Consider the following 19,672-nt stretch of genomic DNA (forward strand, 5'->3'; position numbering starts at 1 on the left):
GACAAGAAAAAGAAAAATAAGAAGAAAAAAAAAACGAAGAAACTGAGCCAATTTTTGAAGTCGCATATCTCGGGAACGCGCGAAGCGATTTCGCTCAAATTTGGAATGTGGAGTGCTGCAGTTTGGGGGCATGTCCACAGCAAAAATCGTCTTGTTTCATCAAGGAAGCACAGAGCTACGGAGGTGCGAAAATTGCGTTTTCTTTCTTCCTGTCAATATACTCACGGGTGTTACGCGCCGGCTTCTTGGGCCGCACGACACACTACCGTGTGTCTTGATATACCAAAGTCACAATTGTAATATTACTATTCACTGTTAACACATCATAACTGTTCAAGCACACTAGGTGAATGACTTGCTTTTATATACATGTGTGATGTTGTAATACCATATGGTCCATGCAGACCACCATAAAATTGTCTATTACTACAGATGTATAACCACATTGTAGCTACTTGGAATTTCACATCTGCTGGTTAACTAGGTGATTACCCTCATGGCATAGGTAGCAATGCAGTGCTCATAGTGTATTGACCGATTTATGAAAAGGGATCTTCCACTTCTATGAACTTGCAAGTACCATAATCCAATATAAAATGTAAACCTTCATCCATTAAGCTATGTTGTTCACGTTAGTTAATAGCCTTACCCAATCTGAAGTTATTAGTCACCAAGTACTATGCAAGAAGGTAAATTGGATGCAGGTGGTAGACACTATTTTTGCAAATCTGGTTATAGCTATGTATCACATTCATTGCCAATTAACTAGGTGGGAAAATGTTTCAGGTTTACACATGCAAGTGTACGTTGTGTACAATTAACACTACAACTCTCTATCAAAGTGTGCACTAGCATAGAATGCACAAAACCATAAAACAGGATGCTTACACTGACTCAGAGGAGGTTAGACACGATTTAAGTGCCCCTGGAACAAATTATGCGAAACTCATTTTATTGAAGAGGTTTATACATCGATCTCAGTTTAATTCGGTAAAGTATCAATATAGAATACGTACGTGGCAATTCTGGAGAAGTTCTACACACCAAACTGCAACTTATTAATTTCATCGCAATCACCAAGCACTTTTACAAAACAAAGTGCATCACCTTGAAGCTTATGTGAAGCACCATTTGAATATCTAATCAACCCCAGCCAACCCCATTGTTTTTCAAAATTGTATTGTGACTATTGATGGTCACGTGAAATACCAAATAAAAGAATGCAATTAAGGGCAATATATTTATGTGGTGCTTAGAGCGCATCCAACCTCCTCTGACACTGACTAGTGCAATTTTCAGAATCGACTCCATAATTAACAAATCCAAAGATTTCCTAGAATGTACAGTTACATGCATATCGCACATTCATTGTGCATATAACCAACCTCATCATCTACACAAAATAAACAGCACAGTTCATTCTGTTATGGACAAATATTGTACATCATAGTGTTCACTATAATCTGATGTGGTGAATGTTTTACGCAAAGCATCACTAACAGAGTTCACTGGCACTGCATCACTGACAGTAGCATCTAGTTCACTATTTGTTGCTCCAATAAACTTTAAGTTACATATTCCAAAGTCTCTCCAGTTTGTACAAGGCTGTTTTAGTATCATTCTCAACTTACATGGCTTCTCTGCTAAACAACTGTGCTCTTTATTTAGAATTACCACGTCCTGGCTACCACGTTCACTTCCACTGTGCTGCATCAGCTTCTTCTCTTTAATACAAGCAGTCCAGTTGTCCTCCGGTGAAGTCTTATACAACAGTGTGAGCGAGAAGGTGTAGAAGTTTCGAAATACTACGCTGTGCAATTTCCATGCTGGCTCCAAGCATAAAAGCGACACATCAATAATTTGACATCTGTTTAGCAATGTTTCCTTCTTGTCTTCAGCTGAAAGTTGGAACAGCTTTAAATTTAAGCGCGCCTCTAATGAAGCCATATTTTATATAACGCGCACCTTGAAAATAGCTTAAGGTGTGCCAGAAAGCTCGGCTGGAAGGCAATCACGGAAGGGGCTGCACGACCTCTATGGCGACTAGACGTTTTCTAAAGCGACACAGTTGGCTATCGGTATGCCCAGTGTCGAACAGCCGACTATTCAGTGCCAGCAGTGGCCTGTACAAATCTCCACCGTTTCAGCGAGCCAAGAGAGGACCATTCTATCAAGATCCTCCGACTCTGTATAATCCATTTGTGGAAGATGTCACAACCAGATCATTTTTGAAGAGGATACTACCAGACAAGGTGTGTGCTGACACTATAGTAGTACCGAGTACTGTTGCTGCCTCTTCAATCTTATACCAGCTAGTCTGGTATACTGAAGATGTTCTGTCACGTGCAATCCATATTGTGTGTATTCCGCATGTATGTTTGCATAAATGTGACTATCTATGAGAGCTAATTATACCTTATGTTGCTGGTCCTGCAGCTAGTTTATCCTTCTAGTTTACTGCACAAATATACTCTTCTTGGTCTTGTTCTCTGTGAACTTGTCTGTTTGTAAATTCCTCTTTATACGTACTCTGAGACAATCGTATGGCTTTTAGCCACCAACTTCTCATCTTTGAACAACTTGCCTAGATATTAACTGTCACTTTAGATCATTCAACCACCATGCAATAAAAGAATCTGTGCTATTGAAAAGATAGGCTGGATCCCTTCTCCCTCATGTTACTCTCATCCCTGCCTAAAATTTGATAGTACATAAATAGAATAGGTACTGGATTACGGGGATCATGTGATGTATTTGTTGAATGTTTCTCATCACACTATCAAGGTATATGCACTACTTGTCTATTACAGCAACAACGAATAGTGGGCACCACTTTCCTGAGGAGATTTGGTAGCAAGCTTGTCTCCCACATGTGTACTATGGGCATCTTTACCTCGCCATGCACTCTGCAATCACCTCTGTTTTGTTAAATAAACATTGTGCATGCTATTACTATTGTGTGTTATAGTACTGCTGTCGTGTGTTGTGTTTGTTCTGTTTATGTACTTTTGTTTTTTGTATGTTGTTGGATAGCACCTTTTACAGGCTTGCCCTTTGTACTGTATCCATGCATCCTTTTTTTTATAAATTAATAATAAATAAATACCTATACATGTATGAAGTGAAATACATGTATGAAGTGAAATACATGTATGGTTCATAACATACATTGTATTGCAGGTAGTTCCTGCAGCATTTGAAGACTTTGAGAAGTTTGGTGACAGGATTGTTGAGGAGGTTGATGGACTGGGTAGAGAAGTAGAGAGAAACCCTCCATCATTAATACACTATGATGCTTATGGGAGGAGAGTGGATGAGTTAATCACTGATCATTCATGGTATAAACTACATGATATATCAGCAGAGGAAGGTCTCATCTCCACTGCCTATCGTGGACCTTATGGAGAATGGAAGTATGTATGTACACACACTACAGTACGTGGAACCCCCATTAACGGACACTCCCTATAACAGACACCTCCTAAGTACGGACTCAATGCCATGGTCTCTACCATACTCTCAATGCCCACATACAGAATATTGTTATCCTCTGTACAACAGACACCTCTTTATTATATCTGCTAACGGACAACCTATGAGTACTCCTGCCATACATTTATTTTGTCTGTACATAACAGTTCAAAGTGCAGTTCCTCAAAGTCGACCCTCCACACTACTTAAGAAATAATCTGCAAATAACAGTATACAAGTAACTGCAATAGTGTTTTAAAAGAGCACACACGATCTGCACCAATATTCACATGTTACAAGTGTTGTGGAACATTTTAAATTTCAAGCTGAAGTTATAAATAAAATAGGTATGTGAACTTAGGGTATTGTTTCTCATCCTTTGCAGGGAGGTTGAGGTTATTTTAACTTGTTGCTAATCAGTCACACAACAATCCAAACACTCTGAAGGCTATATGTATACAAACAAATTAGCCATGAAATGTAAACTACATTGCATGCATAAGACACATGGCTTACACAAAACTTACTATGCATACAATATAGTCTGATAAGATAGGGGCACCTCCATAGAAAGGACAAGCAAGCATGGTCCCCAATTGCAAGTGTCCATTATTTAGAGGTTCCACATATACAGTATCAAACAGTATGGTAGTACTGTTTAGTAACATTCTCCTCTAAAATGAACACTACCTGCCATTAAAAACCATCATAGAAATATCATACTGACAAAAAGCATCTTCACCTAACGTAAAATCCACAAGGAATTACATATGTACAAAAGGCTGAATATTGAATTTTAAAAATATCACCAAAACCTGATTGTTGGTCTGTACGCCCACCCACCTGTTAGGCCAAACAAAGCAGCGTGCAGCCACCATCTCATGTCACAATAATAAACTCACTCATGACATGTGCCATTTCTGGTTCCGATGATACCTACTTTCTGCACTCAATTACATGGTTGTCTTTTTCATGCAATGAAACCATACAAAGGTGTTCATTTTTCATATCAACGCTTCCTTACACGGAAATTTTAGAAGTATTTGAAGTGCTTCAGCTACTGTAAGAGGGAGTAGATACATACCTGTAGCTGTACTTGTTACTTGTTTTGCCAAAATAAACTATTCAATTGCAGCCACACCATTAAACGGTCAGAATGCACTGCCGATTAGAGCACAGTGAATATGCCCCTTGCTGTGCTTCTTATAGTATGTACAAGTTGAGCTGGATCCTGAAAAGCAGCCAAAAATTAAATGTGGATTTTTTTCTCGAGGGAGTTAACATTTCAGCCAACCAGATGATTAGTGGTGACAGCAAAGGTGTCAACAACAAACACGTACAATTTGGCTCTGTTACAAGTTCGGGAATAAGGTGTAATGGACATTGTACTTTTATGGCTTCCCCATAGGAAATGCATGGTGAAAATTTTGATTGGCCGTAAATATTATGTCGGACATTTGGGACAAAAAGATTTCAAAATTTTTTTAGCGGGTCAAGCACTACAAATGAGCCAAGATCATGTGTAATTGCATCCATGAGTTATTAATTGTTTTTGAGGATCCAGCTCAACACGTGCATACTATAGCAATCTAGCTGCAATCAGCTACAGTTTTACTGTAAAATCAAGTGAAGGCAGTGAACCACACCCCTTCTTTGTGTAGCTCACTCCAGATAAGCAGCGAGATCAAGATACCCTAATAAGGCAGTCACAGCCACACTTACTGTACGTAATAACTATGCTATAATAAAAGCTAGCATTATAATTTGTATGATTAATACATTAACTTTGTGGGAAAATCACTACTTTGGCATTGAACAAATGTAGGGATTTTTGCACATAGCTCCTGTATGTCTTGTTTCATCACTTTTTATGGCTGGAACCCTACTCCATTTAAAAAATAATATAGACGCATCATGTTGTTTGTATGTATATACGCATACTTACTCCTTCTTTTTGGGTTTTTGATACATGTATATATTCAGGTATTTTTCCTCTAGTCGTTTGTGTCAGATGGTCAAACTTTATTTATTTGCTCCTTCATCTGGTCTGTACTCTTGTCCACTAGCCATGACTGATGGTGCTACTAAAATCTTAAAAGTACATAATATTTATCAGTGGTGTGTGTACATGCACGCACGCGTGTGTGTGTGTGTTGTATATGTTTGTACACCATACCTTGTATACGTATGTGTTTATCCACACGTGCATAATCAGTGCTTGATATAATGGTCGGACATCTGACATTTTCCGACCAACATTGGTATGTATTTGTCTGAGCATGTTCCATTTTGGTTCGGACATAAATGTTCAATCATAATGTACTTAAATATTGGTAGAAAATTCACTAAAGATAAAATGCATACTAGACTTGACAAAGTTTCAAGGCAAAAAATCTGAGCAAGCCTGTACAAATGTCTCATCAAATATATTTTTGTTCAGACACTATATCCTAATAATTTGGCTTTCTTATTTCAAGCACCGATCAAGCACCGATAATAAAAATGTAGTTGTTACACTGCATAGCTTTGTTAGTTGATAGATTTACTTATTACACAGTATTTATTCACTTGTAGCCACTGAAGGACAGCAGATATATTAATGCATATGATCATCTAACAAGTCAGTCTCCAGACAAGTTCTGGACATCAGGTCAGTGGATGACTGAGAGGAAAGGAGGATCAGATGTAGGTGAGTATAGTGTACCTTATGAAATCACTCTTATCTTGAAGAGTTCAAAGTACATGTACTCAGGCTGTCTGTATGTTCTATTAGAGTATTGTATGATTTGTATGAAGTATAATATCAAAAGTTAATAGAACTATTGATAACATTGAATGTGTCTTTACAGCTGCTGGTACAGAGACACTAGCTATACCACAAGCTAATGAAGAGTACAAGTTATATGGTTACAAGTGGTTCACCTCAGCTACTGATGCTGACATGACTCTAACTCTCGCTAGAGTACAAGATGATCAGGGTAATATCACAGACGTGAGTGTCTTTGTATAATAATGTTATCAGTGTGGAGCTGTTCACTGGTAGTGCTGTAAATTGACTTGTACAATATGCCAAATCTAGCTGTCTTTCAACAATGCAAGACAATTGTATAGGAACAAAACTATGCTTGTGTGTTTAAAGGGCTGGCTTGTGTTTACTTTCTAGCATTTCAGATTAAATCAGAGCTATAGTGCAGTAAATTGAGTATTAGCGAAGGCCAGGAATTTATTTCAATAAATTATGTAAAATTATAATTTAAAATTGTCAATAAATTTTTCGAAGGGGAAATTTTTCAGGGATTGCCACCATCCAAAATTTTGAGGGAGGATTTTTTTTTTCTTTAAGGCATTTTCTGTATATAATTACTCAAACAATACTTTAATCGCAAATTCGAGGGGGGTGTGATTTTCGTGGATAGCTGCCAATTCATAAAAATCGCGAAAATTTTCCCCTCAAAGAAAATCCGCTATACGGTAGCAATGATACTATTCAGAGAATAAAATATTTCCAGAATTCCTACAGTTATTGACATCATCAATTGCTATAAGGCTATCAATTGTGCCATGAACATGCTTGGTTTATCCACAAATTCACAATTTAGATTAGAAACAAATATTTCATTTAACAATTATGTTCGTAGCTCAAAATAATACTTTATATCAAAGAAACTTTAGCAATGGCCCCAAATTACTCTTCAGATACTAAATTAATAATATCCAGATATTTAATAATACAGCTATCTATTTCAGCCCTAGTGCAAAGTATATAGGGTGTGTTACTGTATTACTTTGTACATATATGTCCTGTATGTACATAGCATTCTATGTGTGTATATGTGTTATAGCAAATAATATTGTTGTTTTTTGTGAAGGGAACAAGAGGCCTATCTTTATTCTACCTCGAAACTAAAGATGCTGGTGGAAATTATAACAATATTGAACTACAGGTGCACTGTAGTCTATTATATACCATTATTAACCATGTATTAATATGTGTAGCGATTAAAGGACAAATTGGGAACAAGACAGTTACCCACAGCTGAATTGCTACTGGATGGGACTATAGCATACAAGGTTGATAATAATGTACACTAGCACAATTGTTATTATTGACATTGAACAGATCAGTGAAACTGGTAAAGGAGTAGCTGCTATTGCTCCCATGCTGACCATCACCCGTATCCATAATAGTATATCTGCTGTATCAGCAATGAGAAGGTATGTACATAAGTGCATATTGTAATAATTATGTAATAGCAACATATAGAGGGTTTGCACGCGAAAAGTATTGCGGTACGAATTATAAAAATGCCTAACAACTGTTGCTATTCTGACATTTGTGAGGTTTACTTTTCAATGGCACGCATTGGGGCGAATACACTTACTTGGTCACCATGCTTTACCAAATAAGAGAATCTCAGTCAAAAGCTAGGATAAGGTTAGAAACAAACATTAAATACTAGCTCTAAGTTGGACAAGCGTAATATCAATTTTTCGTAGATTAGCCGTGAACATTAACACTTTGTACAATTATGACGACAGCTATGCTAGTTTATACAAGTGACTAAAACCTAGCGAACCTTACACTGAACCATTGAGAATGGCTGTAGCCTTCACTCACGTACCTCACAAATGTCTGACAAGCAACGGTTGTTAAGTATTTTACAATAATACGTCATAACGCATCATACGTGCAATCCCTCTATTGTATATGTACACACCGAGTATATACTTTCCTAATTGTGATTTCTGTATTGTTGATTCAACTTCATTGCTGCTTTCACTTACAGCTTAAATATGGTCACTCCTGTAAAGCTGTTGTTATGTAGGTAACAAGCCGCATGTACAGCACATGTGACTGATGCAAGGTTAGGTGAATATGCATGTTCTGCTGTCCCAAAGTGAATGAATATTACAAATTGTTTTTGGGGCACCAAGGCTTATAATGTTTACAGAGCTGGGCGATATACCAGTACGTTGTAGGAGAAGGTATTTTAATGATGCTGTTACTGTACCGGATGAATTTAGGAAATACTACTATACCGTCTAGAGTTAGATGACAGCTGGTTCATAACATCACCAGGTATTTCCTGCCTTTATCAATGTGAAGATACTTTACCAATGTGAAAGAGAACCTTCTAATTACATTATTAAAGTCATTTTAAGATGTTTCATGTTTCATCAACTGTCTATCACACTTTCCAAAGAAAGTTCATCTGATATATTAAAAATACAATCCATACCGTGGTATATTTAATTGACCGTGATACTTTGTATTATACTGTTCCAGCTCTGACAAATCTCATACAGCCCAGTTCTAATTGTTCATCTTGCAAACTAGCGTGAATTTATGCTGTGATGTAAAGGTGGTTGTGGCAAGTTCAAATATACGTACCATGTAACTGCTGTCTATGTAAACACTAATCAGACTATTGTCTGCTTGTAAACAAACTGGGGTAATTCTTAGAGGCATATAAAATTCCCTTTCTGTATATATACATTGTTCAAAACCACATTCCACCATATAAGTAGACCTGCTGGAAATGTACATGTTACTCTACATAATATATTTAAAGCAGGATGATGGAATGAGCAGCTTATATATGTGGTCAGCCATTGGTCAAGTGTTGCCAAAGTATACTGGAGATATACATCCATAGCCTATAGACCATAATTTTTACTGATGTATTCTAAATGATTCATTCATCATGCAGTTCTAGTGGCTCAAGTAGCACAAGCATTCATATGGCCACTAAACATTAATCAACGTATCAATCTTATCCAGTCTGTCTCTCCCTATAGCATAACTGGCTGGTTTCAAGGTTGGCTAATTGGCAACCCACACATTGGTTATCACCCAGCACAGCACTGGGATATAATTGCACATTAATTGAAACAATGCCAATTGTTGATTGTGGTACCAGATTGTTGGTCAATAACTGTTTGTTATGAGGCAGTGATTGCTATATGAGATACGTATGGGAAGACCTTCTAACAATGGGTATTATACAAAGGTAACCGCTTAATTCATGTGACTGTTAACACAGGTTCCAATCTAATTAAACAGTAATTTAATAAACGGTTGCTTCCTGTTTTCCCTTTATCATAGACATTTTATACACTTTCATTTCCAGAACTACAGTGTACAGCACATAACTATACATGTTTTGTCCTGATTGTAGAGGCTTTGGAGAAAACAAATATGCAAACATTACAAATTTTTGTGCGTATACGTACAAGGCATACAAAGAGCTGCAGATACTTTTCTTGTGTGTACAAGACTACAAGGATGTGGTCTTATAACTAAATGCTTCAATGATCATCTCCTCAATCACATGTGTGTTCATTGTTGTTTCTTCTCTGGTCTTCTTGTTGTTCCATTACAAAATTATGCATTTTGATTGTGACATAACTTTACTGTTAATCTTTTTGATGATTTGTAAAAGGTTGTATGGACTATAGGGACCAACATATTCTGGGAATTTTAATTTTCTATAAGCTTCTTCTATTTGGATGGTGTTACGTAGAGTCCCTGAGCATGACAGTTGTTCTAGGACTTTCATCAGTTCATCGTACTGCTGTTGGACTTGCACATTTGCTGTTTCTACTGTGTCTCTATCTGCAGGAGCTCTATATACTTTAGATGGTAGTTGTAAATTCTGTTGAATTCTTACCACTTTATCATTCACAGTTGGAATACAGGTATTATTAGCCCTTATCTCTATCAACTTGTCGCAGACACAATCCATCAGTTTAGTAAGCTTGTTATAGTGTGTGCTGCCTGGCTCTGCAGCATGGCTCACTTCAATGAAGCTGTTATTTGATTGAAGTAGTAAGTGAGTAGTAGATGAGTCATTGTAGTGGTCACTTGCTTGCAGTGCCTCCATTGGTTCACCGTGTTCTTCAACTGTATTTGTTGATGCATCTTCTGAATAGCTTGTATCAGCGTGTGGATTTATTAAAATTAGATTACCATCAACGCTACAGGAGTTTTGAAGAGCTACCAAACGTCCATCATTGTTTTCTTGACTGCATATGTTTGGTATTTGTGACAATTGTGATGCTGTTTCACTGGGTGGGCTCCTGGAGAGGTCACTGGATGACATGTTTTTCCACTTCTGTAGTAACACATAATATGTATTGTGCATATACATCGTATAGTATTATGTGTATATATACCTGTTAAACACAATTCCATATAGGGTGTTATATAATTAGGGGGATTTCTGTAAAGTATTCCCTATATGTAATGTAGTGACTAGTGTATTAACGACATCCTAACCACAGAGATTGTTTACAGTGACACACCCATGCCACACATAGGGTACACCCACTGTTAGATCACTTGCTACGATGACTTGATAATTGGCAAACCTCTCTATAATCAACACTTACACTTTAGGACCCAGAATTACACTGTACATGTACACAATATAGATACATGTAACTTGTAATTACCATAGTAAAATATGTACTCTATACCTACATCACATGTACACTTAGGTACAGATAAAAGTATTTACAATAGTAACAATATACAGTACAAGTTTCACTTACTTCACTTGAGTGCTAAAAGTGCTGATACATACAGTAGCTACTTTTAATCACTCACTGAAAATGAGTGTGCATTCCAAGTTATAGTCTTTTATGCATGATTGCATGAATGTATGCAAGTGTGCATGCATGCAACCTTGTTACTAAAGTATCTGACTTAATTATGAAAGTTACTCTTTGCATGAACTGAGTTGTTAGAATATTATGTGCAGCAGAATCAATGGTGCTAGAAGTACGTAGAATGGCTCAGTTGGTAGGTACTTGCAAATTTTGCCAGCTTGTGACAGCTTTTCAATTGCTTTTCTACTTTTTTCATGGCAATACCCCCATGTATGTGTTCATGCATACAAGCTGTATATTATAGCTACCACTACTGCTGTAGCCCTAATACAACATGCTCGGCGTCAGCTGTAATTTAGCAGACAAGCATGGAACACACACACACATACGGACACACATACGACACATATTCACAACACTAAAGTGTATTTACAAATACACCATAATAGTGTGGAGTTACATATTATGTTCTCTGAAATAACCTCTATGCTGTTGGAAATACCAATCACTATAGATGTATTATGTACACTGTAAATATGTTACTCTGTATCATGTACTGGTACTGTGAGATGTGTATTTCAAGGATACTGCAGTTATCACGGGATTACTGTACCAAGAGAGAAGTATTTAGAAGGTATCTGGCTGATACACCTCTTCACATGCAAACTCTAGCCAGAATGGAGGTGATTACACTTGTGTTGTATTTTTGTACATATTTTGCTGGCTGCCATATCATATACAATTATATATAGGACTACTTAATATTCCTAGCACTTATTAATGTGATACATACTGTAAAATGTGTACAGTGACCATATACCAAGCACGTATTAATTCTCACGTACACCTGAATACATATGCACATACTTCCTGTATGTACTTTAGGTTGACACCAAAGGATGTGTATTGTTCACACTGGATGTTTGTCGACTGTTGAGTTTAGAAGAGTCAGACATGTGTACTGACACACAGTCATATCTACTAAGACTACTGGTACCAGTACTGAAGTTGTACACAGCTAAGAAGGTCTGTAAAACAAGCTCATGTGTATTAGTTATTGAGTTTCAGGAGTGGATCCAGGGGAATCGAAGAGGGGAAATTATTTTGGGAACTTATTGACTGAAGCATTATACATATAAAGTCCAAAATCAGTTATAGTATAACGTATAGCAGGAAATTTTCGAAAAAGAGTGCTTGATTGTAAGTTCGAAAAAATATATTTGAAAGAGATTTTCTTTCCTGCGCCACACCTTAGATAATTAACTAGAAGGTTTTGCAAACTCCGCACACTAGTTAATTGCAGGAAGCTAACAATGGTTAGGGGTCATCCATTATTTTCAGCCTTTACGCAAGAGTACAAAGAGTACGCTAGGGGAGAGGGGGTTAATTAAATCACACATGCGCTTATAAAATGATGAATAATCTTTGTGTTTATACTGTACATAGTATCAACATTTATACAGTATGCTTTGTGAAGGAGGGAGGGGGTTAGAAAAAAGAGTACTCTTTGTACGCTTGCATAAAGACTGAAAATTATGGATGGTCCCTTACATTGATCATGTACAGTAGAATATGCTGCTTTGTTTATTCATTTAAGCATACATATTGATAAATGCCTATTTAACTTTGGTAGAATTGCATCTAGTTAGCTACCCCTTCCTCCTTTGTAGTTTGAACTAGTCTTAATGTTAGCTAATCCAAACGGCCTGCAGGTAGAGCCATGACTAGTTAGCCCTTCCAATCATTTTCACTCAGGCTAGGATTGCAATTTTCTCTTATAGGCTTCAAGACTTGTGGTATCACTCATGAAGTTCAATCCTGTTTGCCTACCACACTGAGTGGCCAGTTCCTATTGCTATACTGATGAGGTCTAGCTGATATTATAGTAGAAAACAAACAATCAAACCTTGTTTATATTTTCCTTTCTAAGATGTAATATTAGTCCTTGTAGCTAGCTTTCAAAACTGCATTGTTATTTTCAAATTTTTTGAAAATTTAACCTTCCCACTATATGGTATAACCTCAAGCAACCAAAGTAGTCAAATTTTCTCCTTTTCTTCACTACCTCAAGTGTATTAAAAGGCTCTTGAAAACACTACTAGTCCATGAAATAAGTTGCTGTTTCATATAAATTCTTATGTATGAACACAACATTTCATGGACAGGATATTTTTCATGCAAAATTTTGTATAAATTCATGGAAAATCCTACCCAGAAAATTTACATGAAAAATTTCATGGACCTTTTCATGGCTCCTTAACAAAACCTGTAAACATTTTACCAAATCACCAATTTTAATTCCAAGTCAAAATTTTTGCTTATACGGTACTTCATGTTTGGAGTATTATTCCATTCATGAAATTTTGACTCGTAAAGTGCTACAAGTTTTTTTTTCTCACTGTTAGGCTGTTGCTACAACTTCTGAGGGTTTAGAAAGTTTTGGAGGTTTTGGTTACCTGGAGGACACTGGATTGCCAGTCTTTCTAAGAGATTCCCAAGTTAGTGTACAACTAGCTAACTGTAATTGTGTTAAGATGCTGTTCACTATGTACTGTACAGGTATATATACATTGTTGTAAGCAAAGTAACAATACAGTACTTTTGTACATGTCTGTCCACCCTTGCTGTAGTGTAGATGCAACCTGTCCAACCAGGTCACTGCATTAGGAGGTCACCTGTTTAAACTAGCCATTATGATTATCCCCAAATGTGTCATTTGTGTACAAAGCAATCTGGTTCCAATGAATGTTTGCCTTCTGCGTTTCAATGAAATGGTCATCCAAGGCTTTAATTTTCCATATCAACACTTTCCTTGAAGGAGTATATTGAGACGTCATAAACTATTTGAGGCACTTAATGGACTGAGTATCCTTGGACTGTAGTATCCTTGGTAAGAGATCTGGTAGTAGCTAAGCTGGACTCACATAACGATTCCAATGGGCCACACCCCCTTAAATGATCAGAACATGTGCTTTCACACCTCTAATAATCAGTGCTGAGGCCACGCCCCTCACTACAATCTAGCTCCATAGAATACAAGGTATTGTACCATGTCCCCTAGCTTTAAAAAATGAAACCATGATAATCCCGAAATTTGTTAGTCCACAAAAATTGCATACCTATACGTATGGGATTGATAAGCCAAAGTCAAGTGTTGTATTAGTCTTGAGACATCCCCTAAGTGTTGTACTTTTCATATACACAAGGATAGGTGATGCTTCAAGCATTGTGTGGTCGTCTTGCTTAGAGCGTTTATCTCAAGTACCTGAACCATTTCGATTTTCTGTGATCAGACTATCAGTACGTGTTAATTGATATAACCTATTTGTAGTCATAGAACAACTGGTAGTAGTCTGGCTAGTTTAACGATTTGCAATGTCACACATGTGATCAATCATGTTGGGGTCATTTTCATAACATTACTTACATAACTGCACTGTACATGTATCTTCTGCATAAGATCCACATAGTTGTACTGTATGGACAGATACTACGGTAATGTGGATAATTGGCCATACAGGATATTTAGTACACATCAGCACTTTGATCCTCCCACACAAAGTGCAATAATGTATGTGTGTATTATCTACTAAAGTTTATTATCTATAGGTGTTGCCAATATGGGAGGGGACCACTAATGTTCTTGCAATGGATGTGTTAAGGTCTATTGTAAAGTCTAATGGAAAGGTACAGTGTATAGTGTACAACAAACTACATTCTTCAACGTTTTAGTTACATGTTTCAGACTCCCTGTATTCACAGGCTTTATAGCCTTCGCACAGGTCCCTAGTGGGATAGCATTTAATAAAACTACATAGTACATGTAAATGCACAATGTGCATGTATAAATTCTCCATGTCACAAAACTTTGTGTCAGAAGTTTTCAAAAAACTAAATTACAGTATAGTACTGATTGACTTACAACACCTATGCAATGGGGTAGAGCTTGCATTTATATCATGATAATGTACATCACAATGGGCCTTATCCAAAACTATGTGAAACCACACAAGTGTCGTATACTATCTGTTTTATGAGCACTATACTTTCGCTACATTTCCGCATCACATCCATGATATTTTAACTGGGGGTGTAGTTTCTATAGGAGCCGATTGGAGAATGGAAAGTTGAGCATATAAGAGTAGCTCTAGCTTTACGAGACACAAGTATGTTATATTGTTGTTAAAAATATGGCAGTTTAAGGTGGCAAAAAGTTTAGAAGTAGGCTTTTTGATAATGTGCGCTAATTAGAGTCGGCACAAAGAACATGTTACCACGTTAATCTAGCGTTCATCATTGTTTCAATTAGCCTACATGCTTTTTACATTGCTAGTTACATACAGACATAGTGCAGTTACAATTCATTAAACAAATCTATGGAAGTTTCTAATTAGCACACGCAGCGAAATAGTATATCTGTTAATATAGTACAATAATTCAATAATGAATTTGGCACAAGAATGATAATAGATTTTTATAATCACGATTATTGAACAGCCAAGTAAAGTTAATGGCAAGTTCAATGGTATCTTTGCACAAATGTCAATTCCAACAATGGTATCAATTGCTTGCTAGCTATTATGATGATACGTCCATTTATGCAATCGCTGATACTGAGGTGAACTCGAAGGATATGTAAGCATTTGCGCCAAAACATTGGATCACATGAAGTATTTAATTATGGGAGTTTATTTTCATTTTCAAAGATCAACTAGACTTAGGATTTTATTTTCAAAAAGAAGGGCCTTTTTGAAATAGAAACTCTTCTACATATGCATACAGGCTTGTGTGTGCATAATACATGTACGTACACACGGTATATGTGTGCTCATATGCAGTGTGTCATGTACCATACTGGATAATGTATATCATCATGATTGTTACTCATACTGTTTGTTATAGGCTTTTGAAGCTTACTGCTGGGAGATCAACAACAGATTAATTGAGTGCAAAAAACCAGGTACCATGGATGAAGAGGTCAAGACAAGCATTGCTAATTTGAACCAGATCACAAACTTCTTCAAAACTGCTAGTAGCAATGGAGATGTGCTCACATTAGAATTAGCTGGAAGAGACTTTGCATATGCAATAGCTCAAGTGTATGTTGGTATGTAAGTTGTGTGTGGGCTTGTGTTTAAAATCCACTATAGTACGTACATGCATGGCTCTAATTGAGCACTCAAGGTGAACATTTTTATTTATACATTATTACTGTGTATATAGGTATGGTGTGTATCAGGACACACTGCCAACACATGGTAGTGTGTTGTGCAGCCAATAAAGTTATTGATAGGAAGATAATAATGCAATTTTCACACATACGTAGCTCTGTGCTACCTTTGCAAAGTGAGACAATTTTTGCTAGAAAGTTCAGGTACATTACAAGACACATTACAAGTTCCGTGTAGAGAGTTAAACTACATTACAAGTCTCCCAGCAGAGAGTTCAGCTATGTTACAAGTCACTTGGTACAGAGTTCATGATGAGCTACAACTAAGTCACTCTGTAGAGAGTTCCGCAGGAGTTATAATACAAGCTACCTTTTTGGTACATGCATGTAATATTTCATCGCAACTATAATGAACAACTAAATAGTTCAATTTAAAAAAAAATACTTTTAAGAAAGAAGCCAGTAAAAAAAAGTTTGCCCCAAAACTGGCTTTTGGGACTTACCGTACAGTCAAAGTGCATGTGTCTATTAAGTGCATATTATATAGTTATACAACGGCCACGAGTGCTCTGCCTGATATAAACGCAGGAGCCTGAGGGCCGTCAGGCCCGAAGGCAAGTGTGTTTATACAGGCAGAGCACGAGTGCACATTGTATAACTGTTATGTACCACTCACCTAATAGGTGGGGAGAGTCTCACAAGACAGCTATAAACACTTATAAAGGCCAGGTTTCTAACATCGATTGTGTGTAACCAAGCCGGACGTTGCGATGACGTTCCCTCTGCAGTACTGCAGCCACCTGAGATATTGAAAGCTAGTACGCTATGGGTTATATCACTAACCTGCATTCGCTGTTCGACTCTCATCATGTAGTGCTCAGCGTGCCATATAGACTAAGCACCAGACTAATCGCCATAGTGATTCTTTCGAATGAAAAAAAGCAGCTAAATAGACGGTTTAAGTAAACAAAACCTAACTACTAAACGATACTAGTCTAATTCTTACTATTCACGCTGGCTAAACTCAAATCTGGTGGCATGACAAAACTGGTTACCACAATCGAACGTAAAGGTTAGTATTATTTAGAATATATTTGTTGTATTGAGTCATTGTCGAAGTGGACTACAGTTTAATCTGGGCTAAGATGGCACCAGATTAGTAAGGTGTATAAGTACGTTTATATATATGTAGACTAGAGTTGTGGCCACCTGCGTTGGCTTTTTCGATCGCCATTGGCTGCTTGTAAACATTATACGTATTGGTGACGTTATGGCCCACAGTCGACCTTTACATGTCAGGCTATAAAAGAATTCGAGTGGTCTGTGAAGTGTCTTTCCACCTATTAGGTGAGGTGTCGTAGTGGTCTTCGCCACCGGCACTTGTGCTATGCTGCACAAAACCGCAGCCAGTGCAATATCTGTATATTGCACTGCGGTCAGTGCATTATAACTTATAATACACTCACTGCGGTCTGCAGCAGTGCAATATACAAATTATGGCACTGGCAGTGCCTTTGAACTGCCCACGCAGAGTGGTACATTATTTGTTAAAGCGCATACACACTTCTTGTGATTAACCATGACTGCAATGTGAGGCTCAACACATTACAGAGTACTCACAGGAAGAAAAGCTGGAAAATTAATGTCAATGTCTCCTCGAGCACTTATGTCTCCCTTGAGGTCTCCCTTCGCTATGTATACAGCAAATCAATCTTTTGGATGGCAATATTCTTGTTCATAACAAAGGATTTCACCTAGACGTGAAGTCAAAATTCCTTATACACTGCCGTGGTGACTACTCTATTACAAATGTAGCGATTCTGTGTTACACACCATAATTATTTATTGGGCATATACACTTAACAGATAGTATATTCATAAGCACATGCACTTAACAACCTGATTCTATGGTATAATTACTAAAAGAAGTGATATCTATGCCAACAACAACCAAGGTGCGAAAATAGGGTGCAGCCTCCAAAAAGGCCAGGGCAAAAAGTTATCAAATCAAAGGTGGCAGCCGAGAAATGATTACAATGATGTTAATGTCAAACAATTTTAATGATCACCCATCATTAAAATGATTGACATTAGCATCATTGCAACCATTTCTTGGTCATCACCTTTAATTCCACAACATTTTCACACTGGCCTTTGCACCCTTTTTTCACATTTCAGCTGTTTTTTGTATATAGATACGGTATACATGTATGCAAGCTTACTGTGAGTTCTAAATTTGTTACCCTTCTAGGTTTAGTTTTAATTGAACAAGCAACATCAACCCAAGCTACTATTACTGACAGAATTGCTGCTACTAGGTAAAGGCATATGTGTTGTGTGCATGTGCACGTCTGTGTGTGCGTGTGCATGCATGCGTACATATGTGTGTGTGTGCGTGCATACATGATTTTCTCAGTAACAAATGTACCAATGCTAACATAGAGATGTACTGGTAGAGTCAAATTTACGGTAGTGTGACTACCTTGAGTATATGGAAGACAAGTATATGTGTTCTCAAGACCTGATACACTCACTGTACGTTCTCAGGCTTTACATTAACATTGTGCAGAAGATTTTTGAAAGAGTACTGTATGTATCTTATTACAATTGTTTAAACCTCATGTACTAATGTAGACAAGCTGTGGAAATTAATATTTACAACAAACAAGATTTGTTGTAAAAAGAACTAAATTGTTTCTAGCCAGATGTATATATCTAAATGGTAAATATAGCAATTAAATTTTCAGCAATAAATAATCTCTGATACTGTGAATTTTGTTTTGTTTTGGTGCCAATATGATACATACATGCTGTGTATGCTGACACGTACATATGTTTACACATGTATCTACTGTGGTTAATGTGCTACATAGATGGTGTGGTCAAGCACTTCCCATTCAGACAATTGATTGTTATACTAAAGAAACTACTAACATGGACAAACTACTAGTGATGGATGGGTATAAGCTTCAAAGAGATAGACCTTGACATTGTGTACAGTAATTATGAATAATGTATTTTGTGTGGTCACTGTCAGTTGGTCTGTGATAATAGGACATGTTATATAGTTTGTATACTTGTAGATTGTATTATCATACATGTATGTATGTGACTGGCCGAGTGATAATCTCACATTTTAAAAATATTATGCTAATAAAATGCAGTATTATTATTACTAGGACCGAGTCACATACAATCAAGTACACGTCCAAATGGGACAACCTAACAACAGGGGCAAGGCATATATAGTGTACAACTAGCAGACTGTGGTCAGAAGAATAATTATTACAAACAACAGCTACTCCCAGTGGTGCAATAACAGTATTATGCAGTTACATTACACATACATAGATCAGCATGATTTTCTGAGCTGATAACCATAGGTGTGACTGCTACAACAGAATTAAGGGTTTGAAACTG

The 19,672-nt window shown here is 37.0% G+C and overlaps 1 protein-coding gene and 1 long non-coding RNA gene across 2 annotated transcripts; one reads left to right on the forward strand and one right to left on the reverse strand.

Moving 5' to 3' along the window:
- Positions 1-1,937: 1,937 nt before the first annotated feature.
- Positions 1,938-19,415, forward strand: LOC136250617 (acyl-CoA dehydrogenase family member 11-like). The gene is made up of 15 exons (XM_066042847.1): positions 1,938-2,252; positions 3,181-3,413; positions 5,470-5,569; positions 6,046-6,160; positions 6,321-6,463; positions 7,341-7,415; positions 7,468-7,542; positions 7,592-7,686; positions 11,666-11,765; positions 11,968-12,108; positions 13,488-13,580; positions 14,692-14,769; positions 15,985-16,189; positions 18,504-18,570; positions 19,126-19,415. The coding sequence occupies exons 1-15, from the start codon at positions 2,037-2,039 to the stop codon at positions 19,238-19,240; spliced, it is 1,851 nt and encodes a 616-aa protein (XP_065898919.1). The 5' UTR covers positions 1,938-2,036; the 3' UTR covers positions 19,241-19,415.
- LOC136250618 (uncharacterized) lies at positions 9,561-11,115 on the reverse strand. Its single transcript, XR_010698600.1, has 2 exons — positions 11,026-11,115; positions 9,561-10,586 (listed from the first exon to the last, which is right to left on the reverse strand). It is a non-coding gene; the product is annotated as an uncharacterized lncRNA (long non-coding RNA).
- Positions 19,416-19,672: the final 257 nt, after the last annotated feature.

This window comes from Dysidea avara, chromosome 3, assembly GCF_963678975.1.
Source record: "Dysidea avara chromosome 3, odDysAvar1.4, whole genome shotgun sequence".
In the NCBI taxonomy this organism is placed as follows: Eukaryota; Metazoa; Porifera; class Demospongiae; order Dictyoceratida; family Dysideidae; genus Dysidea; species Dysidea avara.